We start from the raw sequence: 22189 nt of genomic DNA, 5'->3' as shown, positions 1-22189 counted from the left end.
TATAAAATATATCTTTAGTATATTTTTACTGCATTGCTCCTAAAGTATAATCAAAATAAAAACCTGCTTCTGCAGAGTCTTCTCCTGACAATAATGAACAAGCCGCACCTTTCATAGAACGAATACCTTCTGCTACACCAGAAATTGGAGTACCTAATGAATTATACATTTCTTTTACACCTACTAATCCAATTTCTTCAATGGGTGTAACATCTCCTGCAACTATACCATATGTTACTAAGCGTAAATAATAGTCTAAATCACGTAAACAAGTAGCTGTCATTTCTTCACCATATGCATTTCCTCCTGGAGAAACAACATCTGGACGCTTTTGAAATAATTGCTGACCACCTTGTTTTACAATAAGTTCACGATTATCTGTTAATACTTGAGCTATTCTTAATCTCCGTTTACCAGATAAAACAAAACTTTTAATACGATCTAATTCGCCTGGACTTAAATACCTAGCTTCTGCATCAGCATTTACAATTGATTTAGTTACTATACTCATTTATTAAACTCCTTAGCTATTTTGTATTAAATAAAAATTAATTAACACGATAAATCTAATTATATATATAATACTATTATACAATACAATTAATTAGTTAACACCAGGAATCATAGCTTTTATTATAGGTACTAAAAACTATTTTCGTAAAGTACTCAAGCAAGAAAGACTATCGTTGAACAATTCAGTAATTTTATTGATTACCAGCAATAGCTTTAAAGCTTGGCACAACTATGATTTCGTTTTGCTTAGTTAACGCATTATATAACTTTTCTGTATTTGGGAAATTAGCTGCTGGTAATGTTGGAAAACGTCGGTAAGGTACAATATTCGAACCAAAAATTGCGTTGTACTCTACACTATTCACTAACGCTGAAATAAAATAAGATAACCCTTGAGAAGCCAATATTTGATTATAATACCTTATTTCAGCTTGATTATTAGGAGCACGACCTAAAAAGTGTTTCGTACCGAGTTCAATGACTTTGGTATTTGGGTATGGTTGGTAAAACTCTTTACGATATAATGAAGAAGAACCAAGCTGCTCTATAAGTTGCTGTATATTTATTTCTTGATTTAGAAATGCTTTTTCTAAATTATAAAATTCATCTCCTAATGTAAATGAGTTTAAATCTCTCTCAAAGATTTGTCTGTATAGTGCTCTTAATATTTGCTTAATTTCAGATTTATTAGTGGATTGCTGTACTTTAAAGATTACTGTTTGATCTCTTTTTGAAGTTACTCCTTGTAACAATCTTTGTTGAATACAGTTATTACTGCGAATTTCTTGAATTGAACCTAAATCAATGAACTTTGCTGGTTTTTGATTTGGTAATAGGACTTGTAATTGCATTGCACTTATACCAGATCTTAAATTTCTAGAAGATACTGTAGAAGCTGTATTGTATCTTTCATAAGGAACTATATTGTCTGCAAAACACTCTATATATTCTGTACTATCGATAATAGCATCGATCAATTTATAATAACTTTGCTTATATACTATATTAAAATATTTATTAATCTCTTGTCTTCCGTATGTAGGTCTACCTAATAATCTACAGTGAATATATTCGATAGCTTTACAAATATATAAAGGTTCCCAATACAAAGATCTAAAAATAGATGTTTTTGCTAATAAGCGCACAAAATTTCTTACAGAGATTTGACCTTCTCTTAACTGATTTTCAAATCTTTTAAGATTCAATAATTCTTCCTGATAAATAACTCGACCAAAAACTCTTAAGTAAGTAGCTCTAATTACTTGGCTTAAATTTGCTTCAACATTCTCCTGATCTTGAAGTACAGCTACTTTGCTAGCTACATTATTTAATTTAAACACTTTAGGGCCTAAAGATTCGGTTAATTTAGAACGTAAACTAGGTTGACTTATCTGATTGTAGATTCCAGGACCTCTTCTGATTAAAATTCTACGAGTATCTTTAGTAAAAGGCGCAGATTTTTTTCGTAAATTTATAGTATTTTGAGGAAAGATTGCTCCAAATTGTATACCTAAAGGATCATTACTTAATCCATATGGATGTTGATCTGGTAAACTATTTTTATAATCACTAAACAGAGTAATAAATTGAGGGATTTTTCTAAAAACAGTACTATAGTTAAATAAATCTATTTGAGCACCCCAATTTCGTGATTCTTGAGGTTCCTCTCCTAGACTCCTTGCGTAAGGAACTGTTTCTTCTGCAAAATAATCAGAATATTCTGTAGAATTTATTAAGCTATCAACAAGTCCAGCAAGTCCTCTAGAAGAGATAACAGAAAAATATCTTTGAAATTCTTCTAATGAGCTTGGTCCTCTACCTAAAAAATGTTTAAATGCTAACTCTAAGGCTCTACTATTTACAAAAGGTTCAAAAAACTGCTTTCTATAAATAGATGATTTTCCTAGTAATCGTATAAATTCTTTTACGGATAATTGACCATTCTTCACTTGAGATTCTAGATCAAAAAAGACTAAATCATATGCTTTAGCTATATCTCTTTCAAAGACTTGTCTATAACAAGCATGAATAACAGTATTTTTTTCTTCTGTAGATAAAGAAGTTTTCATTACAAATCGTTGGGTTGCAACACCTGCTTTTGCATAAATTTGAGGTAAACGTAAACCTTGTAAATCACCTGACTCTCTTTTTCTTAATTTATCCGTTAAAGATGAAGCATCAAATTCTTTAATTACTACGTTAAAATATTCTTTTACTAATAATTGGCCTTCTATATCATCAGTAAAGATAGTAAGAGCAACTTGCCGCATTTCTCGTAAAGCAACTGTAGCAGCTGCACTAGAACAAGCGTTATCAATCAACTCTCTTAATCCTCGAATATTAACTGATAATATATTGGGATCTCCAGTAACAATCGCATAAGTCAGGTATCTTAAGAACCAGTCTAAATCACGTAAAGATTTTTTCATTCTTACTGACCCATAACGTACTATATTAATGGGCTTAAATCCTGGAGGTAATGAATCATTAGTACTAAAAACAGATGTAACACTTTGAAAAATATTATTCTGAGTATTACCAGATAAACTGCCTGTATTATCTTTAATCTCAGAAGATAAAAATGATGCCTGAGGCCTTTCAAGATATGCTATAGCTGATCCACCAATAAATATTTTATCAGCTGCTTTAGCAACTAAAATATTAGCATTTTTACCAAGTAAATCAGCAACTTCCAATCTTTTACTTCCAGAATTTAGGAAAGCAACTAATTCATTCAATTCGCCTAATTGCAAAAATCTATCTTGTTGCTCTGCTTGCGCAATCGTTGATATCGATGCTGTTCGATAAAGCTGTGGTCGTGCCACAGGACTTCCTCCACTTGCTTTAACTATCATAAAATTTTTTCTCCTTACAATAAGATTAAACTTTTATTTGTTTATATAGAACTAACAACTATCCAATTATATAATTAGAGTTATTTATATTTTATGCTGTATTAATTAATAAACAAAAAGGAAAATTTTGTAGCTTACAGCTTTTGTATTTTTTTAAATACTTCTTCTTATAATATATTTAAAAATTAAGCTACTTTGAATAAAGACAGATTTTGTAATACTTGTTCAATATATAATTATATTTTTGATTCATTTTTTTAACATATAATATTTACGAACTTCTAGATTACCTAATAAGATAACAAATACTTGAAAAAATAACGACTATTATGAAAAAACAATGGGAAAATAAAACAAAGATGCCTATTTCAGAACATTTAGAAGAATTAAGGCAAAGAATATTTTTTTCTTTATCTATCTTTTTGATATTTAATACTATATGTTTTATATATATTAAAAACATAGCTTATATTCTACAACAACCCGCAACTGGCATAAAATTTTTACAGCTTGCACCTGGTGAATATTTTTTTGTTTCTATTAAAGTAGCTGTATATGCAGGATTCATTTTAAGTAGTCCATTTATAATTTATCAAATTATGCTGTTTATTTTACCTGGGTTAACAAAACAAGAAGCTTCTTTAATAGTACCTGCTCTGATATCTTCTATTATACTATTTTTTATTGGTTTATTATTTGCATATCAAATCTTAGCACCAGCTGCTTTATCTTTCTTTATTCAATATGGATCAGAAATTGTTGAACCTCTATGGTCTTTTGAACAATATTTCAATTTTATTCTATTACTATTATTTAGTACAGGTGTAGCATTTCAAATACCTATAATTCAAATTATATTAGGAATACTAGAAATCTTTTCATCCGATAACATGTTATCTTATTGGAAATACACTATTTTTTTCTCAACTATAATAGGAGCTATTCTAACTCCTTCAACTGATCCAATGACACAAATTTGTTTATCATCAGCAATAATGTTACTATATCTTGCTGGTATTTTAGTACTTAAAATAATTAATAAATAATATTATTTATATTAAATCTTATATAAATATTAAGTTAAAAATATGGCAATACTTTTTATTTAATAATAATAATAAATATAGAGTGTTATTATAAAGAAGAAGTATAAAATTTTTTGAATCTGCATTATAAAATCAAATTACATGAAACTAAATAAACCAAAAAACTGGATAACAACTATTCAAATATTTATATGCATGTACTTGGGTATTATATTTCTTAATATAATATATCCATTAAATACAAATGCATTTCCATTGTATGCTCAGCAAGGATACGATGATCCTAGAGAAGCAACAGGACGTATTGTATGTGCAAATTGTCACTTAGCACAAAAAGCAGTTGAGATTGAAACACCTCAATCCGTTTTACCAAACACAGTCTTCGCAGCAAAAGTAAAAATACCATACGATACTCAAAGTGAACAAATTTTAGGAAATGGAAACAAGGGTCCTTTAAATATGGGAGCTGTTTTAATATTACCTGATGGATTTAAATTAGCACCTAAAAATTTAATTCCTGAAGAATTAAAAGAAAAGACTAAAGGAACATATATTCAGCCTTACAGTACAGATAAAGATAATATTTTAGTAGTAGGACCAATACCAGGAAATAAAAATAAAGAAATTATTTTTCCTATTTTATCACCTGATCCAAGTACGAACAAAAAAGTACATTTTTTAAAATATCCTATATATGTAGGTGGTAATAGAGGAAGAGGCCAGCTGTATCCAACAGGAGATAAGTCAAATAACAATACAATTACTTCACTATTTAATGGAATAGTCAAAAATATTAACCAATCAACACAAGGAGATTATAATATAGAAGTATTAGACCGAGATGGTCATATCTCAAATCAAAGTATTCCTCGTGGATTAAATCTCATTATATCTGAAGGTAATGATTTAACTTTCAATCAAGCTATGACAAGTGATCCGAATATAGGTGGTTTTGGACAAAGTGAAACTGAGATAGTCTTACAAAGTCCTGAAAGGATTAAAAGTATGATAGTTTTTTTCTTTGCCGTGACACTTGCACAAATTTTATTTGTTTTAAAGAAAAAACAATGGGAAAAAGTGCAAGCTGCAGATATAAATTTTTAACAGTTTATATTGTACAAACTAACAAGCAAGATAAAAACTTATTTTCTATTATATAAATTTATATAGCTACTAATTTCCTCACAGAATCTATAATCTGATGAGGATGTATTACGGTTGCTTTTTCAAGAGTACCATTATAAGGAGTAGGTATATCTTGAGAAGATAAGCGTACAACAGGAGCATCTAAATAATCAAATAAACTATCATTTACTTGAGCAATGATTTCAGCTGCAATTCCACCCGTTTTCATACATTCTTCTACTATCATTAGCTTATGTGTTTTTATTAAAGACTTCCGAATAGATGCAATATCTATAGGTTTAAGAGAAATTAAATCTATTACTTCTGGATCATAATCTTCTTGTATCAATGTATCTACAGCTTCCATGACATGATGACGCATACGAGAATAGGTTACTATTGTTACTTGGTTTCCAGTTCTAACTATTTCAGCTTTATCTAAAGGTAGAAAATATTCTAATTTTGGTAATTCTTCTTTTAGATTATATAATAAAACATGTTCAAATAAAATTACAGGATTATCATCACGTATCGCTGATTTAAGTAAACCTTTAGCATTGTAAGGAGTTGAACAAGCTATTATTTTTAAGCCTGGTATAGCTTGAAAATAAGCTTCTAGCCTTTGCGAATGTTCAGCGCCTAATTGTTTACCAACACCTCCTGGTCCTCGAATTACTATTGGTATTTTAAAATTACCACCGGATGTATATCTAAGCATGCCCGCATTATTAGAGATTTGATTGAATGCTAGCAACAAAAAACTCATATTCATGCCTTCTACAATAGGCCGTAGACCTGTAATAGCTGCTCCTACTGCCATACCCATAAAACTATTTTCTGCAATAGGAGTATCTAAAACTCTTAAATCTCCATATTTTGCATGCAAATCTTTTGTGACTTTATATGAACCACCATAATGACCTACATCTTCTCCTAATACAAAAACAGAGGCATCTTTTTCCATTTCTTCATTTGTTGCTTCTCTTAAAGCATCAAACATAAAAACTTTACTCATAGTATCTTATTGTAATAAATTAAAATTTTATGAAAATATATAGACAAATATTGATTATCTTAGCACTATTAATCTTTCATACTTACGTGTCCTCTACAAATAAGTAACGTTTTAGATCTTTAATCTGAGGTTCTGGACTAGATAAAGCAAAACTTACGGCTTGATCAATATCTGCTTTTACATCTGTATGAATTTTATTTAATAAATTGTCGTCTATAATTGAATTAACAGAAAGGCAGTTCTTAAAATATTTGATTGGATCACGAGCTAACCATGCATCTTTTTCTTGACTTGATCTTAGTTCATCAGGGTCTGCTAAAGAATGACCTCGAAATCTATATGTCAAAGCTTCAATCAAAGTGGGACCTTCTCCAGATCTTGCTCTCTTAATAGCCTGTTGAGTAACATTTCTAATAGCCAGAACATCCATGCCATCTACTTCTATTCCAGGTAAACCAAAAGCTTTTGCTTTTTTATGTATTTCAGGTGATGAGCTAGATCTATGATGAGCCATTCCAATTGCCCATTGATTATTTTCTACAACAAATATAATTGGTAACTTCCATAAGACAGACATATTTAAACATTCGAAGAATTGTCCATTATTAGTTGTGCCATCACCAAAAAAGCAAGCTGTAACACGTAATTCATTGGTATCTTGTAAAACATGACTGCGGTAAATACTTTGAAAAGCTGCTCCAGTAGCTATAGGAATTCCTTCTCCAATAAAAGCAAAACCGCCTAAAAAATTATGCTTTGCTGAAAAAATATGCATTGATCCACCCCGGCCATGACTACATCCTGTTTCTTTACCAAACAATTCAGCCATAATTAAATTGGCCGGTACACCTTTACTTAGTGCATGTACATGATCACGATAGGTACTACATACATAATCTGTATTATTTAAACATTTAATCACGCCTGTCGATACAGCTTCTTGACCATTATATAAATGAACAAAACCAAACATTTTACCACGATAATACATTTGTGCACACATATTTTCAAAACTACGTCCTAGAAGCATATCTTTGTACAGCATCAACAAAGTATCTGAACTAGTATTATTAATACTTGATAAAGTTGATGGTAAAACTATTTTATCATTCATAATTATTTAATTATCTCCTAAAATTATATTTTTTATACTGTGTAAAAAATATAGATAAATTAATTTACAATAAGAAACTATATAAAAAAACATAATATTAATAACTATTTGCTTGATTTTATAACTAAACTATAATAGAGAAAAAATATATAATATATAGAATTAATTAATGAATAAATAATAATACATTTAATAATAAAGTTATAATAATTTGTGCATTTCAAATATTAAATTATAATTTATCATACATATGACGACTATCTCTAACGATATCTTTCTACCTATCAAAGATGAACTACTAGTACTTGATACAAACTTAAAAAAAATGATAGGCGCTAAAAATCCCATACTTTATGCTGCAGCCAATCATCTATTTTATGCTGGAGGCAAGAGAATACGCCCTGCTATTGTTTTATTAATAGCACAAGCAACAACAAAATCTGCAAAAATACATCCTGAACATCACAGACTAGCAGAAATTACAGAAATTATACACACTGCGAGTTTAGTTCATGATGATATTGTTGATGAATGTGAAACACGAAGAGGAGTAAATACTGTACATTACAAATTTAGTACTAAAGTAGCTGTACTAGCAGGTGATTTTCTATTTGCACAATCATCGTGGTATCTAGCAAATTTAAATAATCTACAAGTTGTTAAAACTATTTCTAAAGTAATTACAGATTTTGCTGAAGGTGAAGTCAGACAAGGTTTAAGTACTTTTGATACAAATATTTCAATAGACGATTATACAGAAAAATCTTTTTACAAAACAGCATCATTAATAGCTGCAAGCTGCAAGGGTGCTTCTATATTAAGTTACACTAAAGACAACATGCAAAAGAACTTTTATCTTTATGGCTATCATTTAGGCCTAGCATTTCAAATTATTGACGATATTTTGGACATTATAGGATCTCAAAAGTCTTTAGGCAAACCTGCAGGATCAGACTTAAAAAATGGTAATTTAACATCTCCTCTTTTTTTTGCTTTAGAAGAAAAACCTGAACTTTATAAGTTTATTAATAGAGAATTTCAAAACAAAGGAGATACAGAAAAAGCAATAGCAATAATTAAAATTACCAAAGGTATAGAAAAAGCAAGAGATTTAGCATTAGAACATGTTCAAGCCGCATTACAAGCTTTAGAAAATAATCAAAAATCTATATCGATTAATACACTAAAATTAATAAGTTGTTATATAATAAATAGATTGAATTGACAATTATTAATTGGATGTACTATAAGAATATAAGGAGCAAAGAAGTAAATTTAATATTTTGCATCCTTGAAATAATTTATTTTGTTATGTTAATTAGCTGTTCAAATGCATTATTATCAACAACTGCTATTTGTCCTAACATTTTACGATTTAAACCGATATGACTCTTTTTAAGACCACAAATAAATTGACTGTATGTAAGACCAAAAGGTATTAATGCTGCATTAATACGTACAATCCATAAACGTCTATAATCTCGCTTTTTATTTTTTCTACCTACATAAGAATATCTTAAAGACTTTAAAACTTGCTGCTTTGCTGTACGAAATAAAGATGAATGAGAACCTCTAAACCCTTTAGCTAATTTTAAAATATTTTTTCTTCTTTTGCGGGCAACATTGCCTCTTTTAACACGAATCATAAATGATATATTAAATTGTAAATAATAGAAGGTAAATTATACGTACTAAGATTCTTAATTAAGAATCTTTATTGCATAGATTATTTAGATAAATATGGCAATTTTTGTGTAAAACTCGAAGCATCTTTTTTATTAATACAAGTTACTTGCTTTAGCTTCTGTTTACGATTAGATGTTTTTTTTTGCAACAAATGACTACGTGAAGCTTTATGTCTTAAGAACTTACCTGAAGATGTAACTTTTATTCTTTTTTTAATAGATTTAGATGTTTTTAATTTTTTCATATTATATTATTATTGATAATTACAATTATATCATTTAATTAATGTAGCTGATATATAGATACAGATGATTTTATAAAAGTAAGATGAAAAAATCATTTAAATATATTTAAAGTTGCTTTAGATGTAAAATAATGAATTTCTTATAAGACTAATAACCTAAACTCTAATTAAATTTAAGAAAGCTTTTTTTGAAAACTGCCAATTGTATTTAATAAAAGCATCACCATAATTTTTATTAAATTTGAATTTAATTCTTGAAATATTTGCATATTTAAATTAAAAGCAGTATTAGCTTCAGCAATAATTTGACTGATTTGAGTCTCATCTATAGGCAAATTATCTAATGCATCACGATATTTTATTTTAAAAACTTTATCATCTTTTATACTAAGAAAGTTATAAAATGAGACTCCGTTTGTGCCATTTAGCTGCATTGCATTTTGAGCTATTTTTTTCAAAATTTGTCCACCAGACAAATCTCCCATATAACGAGTATATGCATGAGCTATTAGTAATTCTGGTTGATTTTTTCCAATTTCATGAATTCTATTAATATAATTTTGTGTTGCTAATGAAGGTTCAATATATTGAGACCAATTAGAACCATAATAATATTGTAAGTCTTCACATAGACTATCTTTACGATTTAATTCTACAAAATAAATGGGATTGATAGCCGTATGATTTTTATTCTTTTCTATCTCTTCTTCAAGAACACTATATACAAAAAATAAGTTGGCTACCAATTTACGATAAGTTTTTTTATCGACTACTCCTCCCAAAAAAGATTTTACAAAGCTTACATTTTCAGCCATACTATGAGATTTTGTAGTTCCCTCACGTAATTGCTGAGCTAAATTAGTAGACATATATAATTCCTTTATAAATTGTTTATTGATATGGAAAAAATTTCTAATCTTATATTTAATTGTATTTATAACAATAAAACTTTATAGCTTAAAATTATATTACAATTCTTAAAGACTTCAATCATCAAAATTATACAGAACTAAAATATTCTCTAGATTTCTCTGGACTACTAATTATAGTTGCATTACCTGGCTGCCAATTTGCAGGACAAACTTCATCTGGATTAACTTGTACATATTGAATAGCCTGTAAAGTTCTTAAAGTTTCATCAACACTTCTACCAACATCTAAATTATTAACTAGTGAATGCTGTATTATTCCCTCCTTATCTATAATAAATAAACCCCTTAAAGATGTTCCTTGTTCTGTTAAAATATTATACGATAAGCTTATTTGCTTAGTTAAATCAGAGACTAGTGGATATTTCAAATCCCCAAGACCACCAGAATCTCGGTTTGTTTGTAACCATGCTAAATGAGAATATTGACTATCAACTGATATACCTAAGATTTCTGTATTTAAAGCTTTTAACTGTGAATATACATCACTAAAAGCTGTAATTTCTGTAGGACAGACAAAAGTAAAATCTAGTGGATAAAACAATAAGATTACATATTTACCAATGTAATCGGACAACTGTATGTGTTTAAATTCTTGATCATATACTGCAATAGCAGAAAAATCAGGAGCTTCTTGACCCACTCTAATGCCATTACTATCGTTTAACATTGTATTTCTTATAAAAATTAAAACTTATTTATAGTGATAATATAAGATAATATAACATATTTTTTTATATAAAATCTAAGTATTAATAGCGGGGAATGGATTTGAACCATTGGCCTTCGGGTTATGAGCCCGACGAGCTACCTGACTGCTCTACCCCGCGTCTAATATACAATCATAAAAGATTATTCAATTTAAATCAAATAAATTATCACTAATTCTGAAAGAAAGCATATAGTCGATATGAAGAGACTATATTTAATTCTGTTTATAAATGGCATTACTTCATACAATCCAATTAAGCGATCTTGTGTTATACTTTCAATATTTTTAATCCAAATTTGGCCATCATACCAACCTGATTCTTCATAAAATATTGTTGAACTAACCAATCTCTTAACTATATAAGACCAGCCTAAATATAATCGTGTAAATATAATTATAAATATAAAATTTATTGTACAAATGTCATATTTACATATCTGTAGGATATTATTTTTGTTAAGGCATATAATATAGATGAATGGATAAAGTCCAAAAAATAGACATAAAAATATTATGAAAAGTGTATTAAAATATTTAGTAATTGATGATAAAGACCAAGAAAAAAAACAAGATTTTTTTAATGAAGTAAATTCATTTAAAGGTTGTTGATCAAATGGCACAGGACATATATCTTTAGAAATAAACATATACAAAAACTAATGGTTGATTTATATTTTTACTTATTAAGAATTAAAGTTGTATAAATATTAGACAACCGTATGTATAAGAAGCCATGTAGTTAAAATTAAGAAACATAATACATTAAAAGCTATTAAACCCTGTAATGTTTTTTGTGTACTACGTGTAGCATTTAAAAGATTACCTTGATTACTAAAGCTACCAATATTAGTAGATTTTGGACTACTTATAAGTACTAAAAAAATAATAGTTAGACTTATTAAATACCATATTAATTTCATTATTTTATTATTATGTTATCATATATTTAATATAGTAAAAGATATGATAAACTAGTTCATCATAACTCTACTGGATTTATTTTATTTATAGCAAATTAGATATTTCTATTCACCTTGAATTTTCAATAATACAAATCCTAAAATTAGTCCTAACAATATTAAAGTTGAACTAATTATACTTGTTTGGATTATTTCATGTACCATTATCGACTCCATTATATTAAATAATTAATTTATATTTTACAACACTTATTATAATTCATTTCTAAAAACCATTTCTTCCCCATACAACTAATGCAATAGAAAATGTAATTAAAGCTAATAAAGAACCCCATCCTAAGCTCACAATATCCATAATTTATTCCTTAGTAACTAAAAATTATTATTTATATAATACATCTAATTAATAGATTATATACAAATAATTCTGATCTATAATCTCAAATATATAATTACATATATTAAGAAATGCAAACTTTTAAGACTTAATCACAAAGCAAATGAAAGTTAGAGTTAGTATTATTTTAATTATAGTTGCTAACAAGAAATAAATATTGCTATTATCCAAAAGAAAATGCAAACTACCATAAATACATCAACGGAAATCATCAAAGAAACTCTTCTAACTCCCAGATTTTATACAACAAATTTTGACGAAATGGCCCAATTAGATATTTCTTCAAACTTACAAGAATTTGAAGCTTTACTTAAAGAATTTAGAGCAGATTATAATCGTCAACACTTTATTCGAGATGAAGAATTTGAACAGTCTTGGGATAGTTTAGATGATCAAACTAAAGCTTTATTTATTGAATTTTTAGAAAGATCATGCACAGCAGAATTTTCTGGCTTTTTATTATATAAGGAGCTATCTAGAAGATTACAAACAAGTAGTCCTACTGTAGCTGAATGCTTCTTATTAATGTCTCGAGATGAAGCAAGGCATGCAGGATTCTTAAATAAAGCTATTGGAGATTTTAATTTATCATTAGATCTTGGCTTTCTTACTAAAAGTAGAAAATATACTTTTTTTGCTCCTAAGTTTATATTTTATGCAACATATTTATCAGAAAAAATTGGATATTGGAGATATATTACTATCTATAGACATTTAGAAAAGCATCCTGAACATCGCATTTATCCTATATTTAAATTTTTTGAAAACTGGTGTCAAGATGAAAATCGTCATGGCGATTTCTTTGCTGCTCTACTTAAATCTCAACCTCAATTTTTAGATACTTTACAATCAAGACTATGGTGCAGATTTTTTCTTTTAAGTGTATTTGCTACTATGTACCTAAATGATTTTCAGAGATCTAATTTTTACAGAGCTATTGGATTAGATGCTAGACAATATGATATGCAAGTAATACGCAAAACAAATGAAAGTGTATCACGTATTTTCCCTGTTGCTCTAAATATAGATAAGCCAGAATTTTTCCAATATTTAGATGAATGTGCTACTTATAATAGAGCGTTAATAGAAATTGATACGTTACAATCAAATAAACTAATTAAGAACTTAAACAAATTTCCAATATACATGAAACTGACTAAAAAATTAATCCAGCTTTTCTTTATAACTCCTATTAAATCTACACAAGTTGCATTAACTATTCGATAAAATATCGTGCAACTTATATGTTCATATACTCGCTAATTACAACTAGTTTGCTTTAATATTGATTTTTATGAAGCTTTATTTCTTTTTTAATTAAGAATGATAATATATTATTAGTAATACAAAACAAATAAAGACAAAAAAGTAAAATTATATGACAAATACTATAAATTTTAAAATGCCCTCACCTACTTTTGGTGGTAGCACGGGAGGTTGGTTAAGATCAGCTGAAATTGAAGAAAAATATGCCATTACATGGACAAGTAAATCTGAACAAATATTTGAAATGCCTACTGGTGGAGCAGCCATTATGCGTGAAGGAGATAATTTACTATATTTAGCAAAAAAAGAGCAATGCTTAGCTTTAAGCGCACAATTAAGAAAGAGTTTCAAAATCAGGGATTTTAAAATTTACAGAATTTTTCCCAATGGAGAAGTTCAATACTTACATCCTAAAGATGGAGTTTTTCCAGAAAAGGTTAACCCTGGGCGTGAAGGTGTTGGAAATATTAGTCATTCTATCGGAAAAAATGAAAATCCAGTAAATACAAAATTTACTGGTCGAGGAACATATGAATAATTTACTGATCTGATCTATAATTAGACTAAAAACTATAAATTTTTTATTGTATTTATAGCATTTAGTCTGATAAGATATTATTTATACATTATGGAGAGGTGGTAGAGTTGGTTGATTGCGTCTGATTTGAAATCAGATGAACCGCAAGGTTCCGTGGGTTCGAATCCCACCCTCTCCGTTACATTAATATCATCAATTTACTATTTTTTGAATAAAATCTATTGCTTGCTCTAAATTAGATATTTTCTCTGCATCTTGATCAGGTATATCTATCTTAAATTCTTCTTCAATAGCCATTACTAATTCAACTGTATCTAATGAGTCAGCTCCTAATTCAGTTGCAAAATTTGCTTCTAAAGTTACTTTTTCCAACTCAACTCCTAGTTGAGTAGCAATTATAGTTTTCACTTTGTCAGTTATTTCTTGTTTTGTCAATAACATAATGTAATCCTAATAATTAAAAATTTGACTTGAAGGCCTGTATCTATAGAAAAAACCAATATAGTAATGTAATTATACTTAATCAACTTGGATAAATACATAATTTTCTATCTGGTTCTTTACCAAAACTTCTAGATCTTAAATTGTAAGAGTCTATAAATTGATATTGGATTTTTCGTACACTTGCTAATCTTGATAAAAGTTCCACTGACTGTTTTTTACCTATTACAACTTTTTCGATAGCTATACGTACTTCTGCTAATGCCTCAACTTGAGAACTTTCTCTATCTTCAGATAATTGATATGAGTCAACATGTAACATCTGCCTTACATTCAAAATCTGCTTTAAGGCTCTTGTAATATAAGTCTCTGTGCCATTATAAACAGTATAAATTATAATATGTCTTGACTTTGCTATCTGTCTCAATTTTGTATTTTGCTTCACATTTGACCTTAGAGCTAAAATTACATCTGATCTTAGAATATCTTTTGTAACTCCGATTGGCAATTGTAAGGAGGCAATAATGGATTCTATACGCTGAGAATTAATATAATAAGGGTATAATAGAATACAGTTCGTGATATCTTTAGATCTAAGATGATTATTGTTTATTTGAGTAAGATAAGACTTATACTTATTTTTATTTGGTAACCAATTAGCTTTATCAAAATAGGAATTAATTTTTAAGTCTTGGTTCTTCATTATACTAGATTGCTTAAAAAAAATACCTGATTTTAAATTTTTAGATTTTACACTACTATTTAACTGGTATGAAAAATTTGAAGAAATAGACTGTTCACAAACTATATCTATAGAACCATTTGATTTAAATATACGGCGTTGCATTAATAATGGATGGCCTTGCAAAATTTGATCAATTGCTTGATCTACTTCTTCATGTACAATCCAATTATTTCTTTGATGAATCTCGATAGCCACTTGAAAAGCAGGTGCAGCTTTTCTTTCTAAAATACTTTTTTGTGAACCTCGGCGCTTTGCTTCGTCGTCTCCTAATGTAACATATTGTATACCTCCAACAAGGTCTGAAAGAATTGGATTTTTAATTAAGCTATCTAGATAGTTACCATGAGCTGTTCCAACTAGTTGCACTCCTCTTTCTGCTATTGTACGAGCAGCTAAAGCTTCTAGCTCTGTTCCAATTTCATCAATAATAATAACTTGAGGCATATGATTTTCTACAGCTTCTATCATTACTTGATGTTGCAGCTCAGGGCGTGCTACTTGCATCCTACGTGCACGACCAATGGCAGGATGTGGTATATCACCATCACCTGCTATCTCATTAGAAGTATCTATTATAACAACTCTTTTTTCCATTTCATTTGCTAAAACTCTAGCAATTTCTCTAATTGCTGTAGTTTTTCCTACGCCTGGTTTACCCAGTAAAAGCAATGATTGACTTTTTTCTAAAAGATCACGAATAATACTTATTGTTCCAAAAATTGCTCTACCAACTCTACATGTCAAACCTACAATATTACCTTTTCTATTTCTAATAGAACTGATTCTATGCAAAGTACGCTCTATTCCAGACCTATTATCTTCACCGAAATTACCTATCTTTTTAATACAAAAATTTAAATCTTGCCACGATATAGTCCTAGAAGATAAATATTCTGGTCCTTCTGGAAAGCGCGCTTCAGGTCTTCTGCCTAAATCCATAACTACTTCTATTAAGGTTTTACGTCTAGAATGCTCTTCTAAGGGTTTACGTACAAAATCTGGCAAAATTTGTAATAATTTATCTAAATCATCTGCTATTAACATTTTTTTTATTGTTTAGTTTGCGTATAAAAAATCGATAATTCAGCTATGATTCTAAATTGACCTTGCTCTAAAAATTCTATCATTAATTTGCTAATATGCTCTTTATTTTAAATATCCATTATTTATAGTACACTAAATTAACTTATATCATGTATATAACAATTAATTTTGACACATAATATACATTTAATAAATAATTAATAATGAGTATGAAGACAGGTAAAAATGTAAAAATAAAAGAAATGAATACTAAAAATAATGTAAAAATTGTACATTATATAGATAAAGTTGGAACTATAGTTGGAAAAAGAATAATTTCCTGTAATGATACAGTACCAATTATAGAATTTGAAGATTGCACTAGGATATGGATATTTTCAAAAGAATTAGAAGTCATATCCTCAGAAAAATATACGGAATTATAGACAGCAAATAGTTAAAGGATTATATATTAATATGAAATTTCAAATAGATGATTTAAAACAACTTTTACATTCTATTCAAAATAAACAAATACAAGAAATAAATGTAAAAAGTCAAGAGTTTGAACTAACTATTAATAAATCAGACATAATAAATAAACAAATAATTGGACTAAGAAATAAAAATACTAATGTGAAAAAAAGTACAAATAATCAAATTAGTTCTATTCCAGACAATGAGCTTTCTAATCGTAAATTAGAAATATATTCAACAATAGTATCTCCTATGGTAGGTACATTTTATAGATCACCTGCTCCAGGCGAACCATCATTTATAGATTTATACGATATTGTACAACAAAAACAAACAGTATGTATAATTGAAGCGATGAAACTAATGAATGAGATCGAAGCAGAAGTAAATGGCGAAATAGTTGAAATACTAGTTCAAGATGGTGATATTGTTGATTGTGGACAAGCATTAATGAAAGTTAAGCCTATTCTAGAATAAATGAGATTTTAACTATTGTTAACAGATATTAAATAAAATATAGAATATATTTATAATGTAAGAATGTAATAAAAACTCACATATCCAAAAAATATCCATTTATAAAAGAGATACTTGTTGAGCGTTTTATTCCTTATCTCATTTTATTTAAAATAGAGAGGAGCAACTCGATGGCAATTAGCTCACAAGAGCAAGAGACAAAAAAAGTTAAAGTAACTGTAGATAAAAATGTAGTAAGTACATCTTTTGAAAAATGGGCAAAACCAGGCCATTTTTCACGAGTACTTGCAAAAGGTCCTAAAACAACAACATGGATCTGGAATTTACATGCAGATGCTCACGACTTTGACAGTCATACAAGTTCATTAGAAGAAGTTTCAAGAAAAATTTTTAGCGCACATTTCGGCCAGCTAGCTATTATATTTTTATGGCTTAGTGGTATGTATTTTCATGGTGCTCGTTTTTCTAACTATGTTTCATGGTTAAGTAATCCAACTATAATTAAACCTAGTGCGCAAATTGTATGGCCCATAGTAGGACAAGAAATTCTAAATGGCGACGTTGGAGGAGGTTTCCAAGGTGTTCAAATCACATCTGGTTTTTTTCAGCTATGGAGAGCTTCCGGTATTACTACAGAAGTTGAACTATATGCTACAGCAATAGGCGGCTTATTTATGTCAGCATTAATGGTTTTTGCTGGTTGGTTCCATTATCATAAAGCAGCACCTAAACTCGAATGGTTTCAAAATGTTGAATCAATGATGAATCACCACTTAGCTGGCCTCCTAGGACTAGGATGTTTAAGCTGGGCTGGTCATCAAATTCATATTGCTTTACCTATTAATAAATTACTAGATGCAGGTATTGCTCCTCAAGAGCTACCTTTACCTCATGAGTTTTTAGTCAATAGAGAATTAATGTCACAATTATATCCTAGTTTTAATAAAGGAATTATACCGTTCTTTACTTTAAACTGGAATGAATATTCTGATTTTTTAACTTTCAAAGGTGGTCTGAATCCAGTAACAGGTGGTTTATGGTTAAGTGATATAGCTCATCACCATTTAGCACTAGCTGTACTATTTTTAGTAGCTGGTCATATGTACCGTACTAATTGGGGTATTGGACATAGCATGAAAGAAATATTAGAAGCACATAAAGGTCCATTTACTGGTGAAGGACATAAAGGTTTATACGAGATTTTAACAACTTCTTGGCATGCTCAATTAGCTATAAACTTAGCAATGATGGGATCATTAAGTATTATTGTAGCTCACCATATGTATGCGATGCCTCCATATCCCTATATTGCAACAGATTATCCAACACAATTATCTTTATTTACTCACCATATGTGGATAGGTGGTTTTTGTATTGTTGGTGCTGGTGCACATGCATCGATATTTATGGTTAGAGACTATAATCCTGCACAAAACTATAATAATGTTCTTGATAGGATAATAAGACATAGAGACGCTATAATATCTCATCTGAATTGGGTATGTATATTTTTAGGTTTCCATTCATTTGGACTATATGTACACAATGATACAATGAGAGCATTAGGAAGATCACAAGACATGTTTTCCGACACAGCTATTCAATTACAACCAATATTTGCTCAATGGGTTCAAAATATACATACACTTGCACCCAGTAATACTAGCCCAAACTCATTAGCTACTGCTAGCTATGCATTTGGTGGAGAAGTTATAACAATTGGTAATAAGATAGCAATGATGCCTATTTCATTAGGTACAGCTGATTTTATGGTTCATCATATACATGCATTTACAATACATGTTACTGTTTTAATACTAGTAAAAGGGTTCTTGTTTTCAAGAAATTCAAGATTAATTCCTGATAAATCAAATCTAGGTTTTCGTTTTCCTTGTGATGGTCCTGGTCGTGGCGGCACATGCCAAGTCTCTGGATGGGATCATGTATTTCTTGGACTATTCTGGATGTATAATTCATTATCAATTGCTATATTTCATTTTAGCTGGAAAATGCAGTCTGATGTATGGGGTAGTGTAACAACATCAGGTAAAGTATCACATATAACAGGAGGAAATTTTGCACAAAGTGCTATTACCATTAATGGATGGCTGAGAGATTTTCTTTGGGCACAAGCTTCACAAGTAATTCAATCATACGGATCAGCGCTATCTGCATATGGCTTAATATTCTTAGGAGCACATTTCATATGGGCATTTAGCTTAATGTTTTTATTTAGTGGTCGTGGTTATTGGCAAGAACTTATAGAATCAATTGTATGGGCACATAATAAAGTAAAAGTAGCTCCATCTATTCAACCAAGAGCTTTAAGCATTACACAAGGTCGAGCTGTTGGTGTAGCACATTACTTATTAGGTGGAATAGGTACAACATGGGCTTTTTTCTTAGCAAGAATAATATCAGTAGGATAAAAAAGGAATTAAAACAATACAATGGGAACAAAATTTCCGAAGTTTAGCCAAGCATTGGCTCAAGATCCTACTACAAGAAGGATTTGGTACGGAATAGCTACTGCACATGATTTTGAAAGTCATGATGGAATGACAGAAGAAAATCTATATCAAAAGATTTTCGCATCTCATTTCGGGCATATTGCTATTATATTTTTATGGACATCAGGTAATTTATTTCATATTGCCTGGCAAGGTAATTTCGAGCAATGGGTTTTAAATCCATTAAAAACTAAACCGATCGCACATGCTATATGGGATCCTCATTTTGGACAGCCAGCTATTAAAGCATTCACAAAAGGTGGAGCATCTTATCCCGTGAATCTTTGTTTTTCAGGTGTATACCATTGGTGGTATACAATTGGCATGCGAACTAATAATGATTTATACAGTGGTGCACTTCTATTATTAATATTGTCTGCATTAATGCTATTTGCTGGTTGGCTGCACTTGCAGCCCAAATTTAAACCTGGGCTATCTTGGTTTAAGAATAATGAATCAAGACTAAATCATCATTTATCAGGTTTATTTGGATTTAGTTCATTAGCTTGGACAGGACATTTAGTTCATGTCGCAATCCCAGAATCTCGCGGACAACATATAGGCTGGGATAATTTTACTACAACTTTACCACATCCACTAGGCTTACAACCTTTCTTTACTGGTAAATGGTACGAATACGCTGCAAATCCAGATAGTTTAAATCACAGCTTTGGTACAACAGAAGGTGCTGGTACAGCTATATTAACTTTCTTGGGAGGATTTCATCCACAAAGTCAATCATTATGGCTAACAGATATGGCGCATCATCATTTAGCTATTGCGATTTTATTTATTATTGCAGGTCACATGTACAAAACTAACTGGGGCATTGGACACAATTTAAAAGATATATTAGATGCACATAAACCACCTAGTGGTCGCTTAGGGCTAGGCCATCAAGGACTATATGAAACTATTACTAACTCATTACATATACAACTAGGTTTGGCACTTGCATCTTTAGGAGTTATAACATCTTTAGTTGCACAGCACATGTATGCTATGCCACCTTATGCTTTTATGGCAAAGGATTTTACAACACAAGCTGCTTTATATACACATCATCAATACATTGCTGGATTCTTAATGGTAGGTGCTTTTGCGCATGGAGCAATATTCTTTGTTAGAGATTATGATCCAGAGCAAAATAAAGATAATGTATTAGCAAGAATGCTAGAACACAAAGAGGCTATTATATCTCACTTAAGCTGGGTATCTCTTTTCCTAGGATTTCATACTCTTGGACTATATATTCACAATGACACAATGATAGCTTTTGGTACACCAGAAAAGCAAATTTTAATAGAGCCTGTATTTGCACAATGGATACAAGCAAGTTCTGGAAAAGGCTTATATGGATTTGATGTTTTACTATCTTCTACATCTAATATTGCAACACAAGCAGGTAATAGCGTATGGCTACCAGGTTGGCTAGAAGCTATAAATAATAGTAAAAATTCTTTATTTTTAACTATTGGACCTGGAGATTTTTTAGTACACCATGCTATTGCTTTAGGATTACATACAACAACACTTATACTAGTGAAAGGTGCTTTAGACGCTAGGGGCTCAAAATTAATGCCTGACAAGAAAGATTTTGGTTACAGCTTTCCTTGCGATGGACCTGGTCGTGGTGGTACATGCGATATCTCTGCATGGGATGCTTTCTATCTTTCTGTATTTTGGATGCTAAATACAATTGGTTGGGTTACATTCTATTGGCATTGGAAACATGTTACTATTTGGCAAGGTAATATTAGTCAATTTAATGAATCCTCAACATATTTAATGGGATGGCTAAGAGATTACTTATGGCTTAACTCTTCTCCTCTAATTAATGGATACAATCCATATGGCATGAATAATTTATCTGTCTGGGCATGGATGTTTTTATTCGGTCATCTTGTATGGGCAACTGGATTTATGTTCTTAATCTCATGGAGAGGTTATTGGCAAGAACTTATAGAAACTCTTGCATGGGCACATGAAAGAACTCCTTTAGCTAATTTAATTAGGTGGAAAGACAAACCTGTAGCTTTATCAATCGTACAAGCAAGATTAGTTGGTCTAGCACATTTTTCTGTAGGCTATATTTTAACATATGCAGCATTTGTGATAGCATCTACTTCAGGTAAATTTGGTTAAAATATTACATA

General features: G+C 29.8%; 23 protein-coding genes and 2 non-coding genes across 25 annotated transcripts; 10 read left to right on the top strand and 15 right to left on the bottom strand. All coding sequences in view use genetic code 11, as the record gives it.

Annotated features, from left to right (window-relative positions):
• Positions 1–25: 25 nt before the first annotated feature.
• On the bottom strand, positions 26–511 carry apcA (allophycocyanin, alpha chain). The gene has a single exon. The coding sequence runs from the start codon at positions 509–511 to the stop codon at positions 26–28; it is 486 nt and encodes a 161-aa protein (YP_007627416.1).
• Positions 512–704: 193 nt separating this feature from the next.
• Positions 705–3368, bottom strand: apcE (phycobilisome core-membrane linker polypeptide (Lcm)). Its single transcript has one exon. The coding sequence runs from the start codon at positions 3366–3368 to the stop codon at positions 705–707; it is 2664 nt and encodes an 887-aa protein (YP_007627415.1).
• A 329-nt stretch (positions 3369–3697) lies between these two features.
• On the top strand, positions 3698–4414 carry tatC (sec-independent protein translocase-like protein). The gene has a single exon. It carries the CDS (start codon positions 3698–3700, stop codon positions 4412–4414), a length of 717 nt encoding a protein of 238 aa, YP_007627414.1.
• A 141-nt stretch (positions 4415–4555) lies between these two features.
• Positions 4556–5518, top strand: petA (cytochrome f). The gene has a single exon. It carries the CDS (start codon positions 4556–4558, stop codon positions 5516–5518), a length of 963 nt encoding a protein of 320 aa, YP_007627413.1.
• Positions 5519–5576: 58 nt separating this feature from the next.
• pdhB (pyruvate dehydrogenase E1 component beta subunit) lies at positions 5577–6554 on the bottom strand. The gene has a single exon. It carries the CDS (start codon positions 6552–6554, stop codon positions 5577–5579), a length of 978 nt encoding a protein of 325 aa, YP_007627412.1.
• An 82-nt stretch (positions 6555–6636) lies between these two features.
• On the bottom strand, positions 6637–7668 carry pdhA (pyruvate dehydrogenase E1 component alpha subunit). Its single transcript has one exon. It carries the CDS (start codon positions 7666–7668, stop codon positions 6637–6639), a length of 1032 nt encoding a protein of 343 aa, YP_007627411.1.
• A 250-nt stretch (positions 7669–7918) lies between these two features.
• preA (prenyl transferase) lies at positions 7919–8893 on the top strand. Its single transcript has one exon. It carries the CDS (start codon positions 7919–7921, stop codon positions 8891–8893), a length of 975 nt encoding a protein of 324 aa, YP_007627410.1.
• A 76-nt stretch (positions 8894–8969) lies between these two features.
• rpl20 (50S ribosomal protein L20) lies at positions 8970–9314 on the bottom strand. The gene has a single exon. It carries the CDS (start codon positions 9312–9314, stop codon positions 8970–8972), a length of 345 nt encoding a protein of 114 aa, YP_007627409.1.
• An 80-nt stretch (positions 9315–9394) lies between these two features.
• rpl35 (50S ribosomal protein L35) lies at positions 9395–9598 on the bottom strand. Its single transcript has one exon. It carries the CDS (start codon positions 9596–9598, stop codon positions 9395–9397), a length of 204 nt encoding a protein of 67 aa, YP_007627408.1.
• Positions 9599–9771: 173 nt separating this feature from the next.
• Positions 9772–10467, bottom strand: pbsA (heme oxygenase). The gene has a single exon. It carries the CDS (start codon positions 10465–10467, stop codon positions 9772–9774), a length of 696 nt encoding a protein of 231 aa, YP_007627407.1.
• Positions 10468–10597: 130 nt separating this feature from the next.
• On the bottom strand, positions 10598–11197 carry bas1 (thiol-specific antioxidant protein). Its single transcript has one exon. It carries the CDS (start codon positions 11195–11197, stop codon positions 10598–10600), a length of 600 nt encoding a protein of 199 aa, YP_007627406.1.
• An 83-nt stretch (positions 11198–11280) lies between these two features.
• On the bottom strand, positions 11281–11357 carry trnMf(cat). Its single transcript has one exon. It is a non-coding gene; the product is annotated as a tRNA-Met (tRNA).
• Positions 11358–11388: 31 nt separating this feature from the next.
• Positions 11389–11886, bottom strand: ycf36 (conserved hypothetical plastid protein). Its single transcript has one exon. It carries the CDS (start codon positions 11884–11886, stop codon positions 11389–11391), a length of 498 nt encoding a protein of 165 aa, YP_007627405.1.
• Positions 11887–11946: 60 nt separating this feature from the next.
• secG (preprotein translocase subunit G) lies at positions 11947–12159 on the bottom strand. The gene has a single exon. It carries the CDS (start codon positions 12157–12159, stop codon positions 11947–11949), a length of 213 nt encoding a protein of 70 aa, YP_007627404.1.
• A 105-nt stretch (positions 12160–12264) lies between these two features.
• On the bottom strand, positions 12265–12363 carry petM (cytochrome b6-f complex subunit VII). The gene has a single exon. It carries the CDS (start codon positions 12361–12363, stop codon positions 12265–12267), a length of 99 nt encoding a protein of 32 aa, YP_007627403.1.
• Positions 12364–12424: 61 nt separating this feature from the next.
• petN (cytochrome b6-f complex subunit VIII) lies at positions 12425–12514 on the bottom strand. Its single transcript has one exon. The coding sequence runs from the start codon at positions 12512–12514 to the stop codon at positions 12425–12427; it is 90 nt and encodes a 29-aa protein (YP_007627402.1).
• A 219-nt stretch (positions 12515–12733) lies between these two features.
• On the top strand, positions 12734–13783 carry acsF (Magnesium-protoporphyrin IX monomethyl ester (oxidative) cyclase). The gene has a single exon. The coding sequence runs from the start codon at positions 12734–12736 to the stop codon at positions 13781–13783; it is 1050 nt and encodes a 349-aa protein (YP_007627401.1).
• Positions 13784–13934: 151 nt separating this feature from the next.
• psaD (photosystem I subunit II) lies at positions 13935–14360 on the top strand. The gene has a single exon. The coding sequence runs from the start codon at positions 13935–13937 to the stop codon at positions 14358–14360; it is 426 nt and encodes a 141-aa protein (YP_007627400.1).
• A 92-nt stretch (positions 14361–14452) lies between these two features.
• trnS(tga) lies at positions 14453–14541 on the top strand. Its single transcript has one exon. It is a non-coding gene; the product is annotated as a tRNA-Ser (tRNA).
• An 11-nt stretch (positions 14542–14552) lies between these two features.
• acpP (acyl carrier protein) lies at positions 14553–14801 on the bottom strand. Its single transcript has one exon. The coding sequence runs from the start codon at positions 14799–14801 to the stop codon at positions 14553–14555; it is 249 nt and encodes an 82-aa protein (YP_007627399.1).
• Positions 14802–14883: 82 nt separating this feature from the next.
• ycf45 (conserved hypothetical plastid protein) lies at positions 14884–16590 on the bottom strand. The gene has a single exon. It carries the CDS (start codon positions 16588–16590, stop codon positions 14884–14886), a length of 1707 nt encoding a protein of 568 aa, YP_007627398.1.
• A 209-nt stretch (positions 16591–16799) lies between these two features.
• Positions 16800–17015, top strand: ycf86 (cytochrome b6-f complex subunit petP). The gene has a single exon. The coding sequence runs from the start codon at positions 16800–16802 to the stop codon at positions 17013–17015; it is 216 nt and encodes a 71-aa protein (YP_007627397.1).
• A 31-nt stretch (positions 17016–17046) lies between these two features.
• Positions 17047–17523, top strand: accB (acetyl-CoA carboxylase biotin carboxyl carrier protein). The gene has a single exon. It carries the CDS (start codon positions 17047–17049, stop codon positions 17521–17523), a length of 477 nt encoding a protein of 158 aa, YP_007627396.1.
• Positions 17524–17693: 170 nt separating this feature from the next.
• Positions 17694–19952, top strand: psaA (photosystem I P700 chlorophyll a apoprotein A1). Its single transcript has one exon. The coding sequence runs from the start codon at positions 17694–17696 to the stop codon at positions 19950–19952; it is 2259 nt and encodes a 752-aa protein (YP_007627395.1).
• A 21-nt stretch (positions 19953–19973) lies between these two features.
• psaB (photosystem I P700 chlorophyll a apoprotein A2) lies at positions 19974–22178 on the top strand. Its single transcript has one exon. It carries the CDS (start codon positions 19974–19976, stop codon positions 22176–22178), a length of 2205 nt encoding a protein of 734 aa, YP_007627394.1.
• Positions 22179–22189: the final 11 nt, after the last annotated feature.

This window comes from Chondrus crispus (assembly GCF_000350225.1).
Source record: "Chondrus crispus plastid complete genome, strain PCG".
NCBI classification, from domain to species: Eukaryota; Rhodophyta; class Florideophyceae; order Gigartinales; family Gigartinaceae; genus Chondrus; species Chondrus crispus.
Note: the sequence above shows the minus strand (reverse complement) of the source record. Positions and strands in the feature narration are given on the sequence as shown.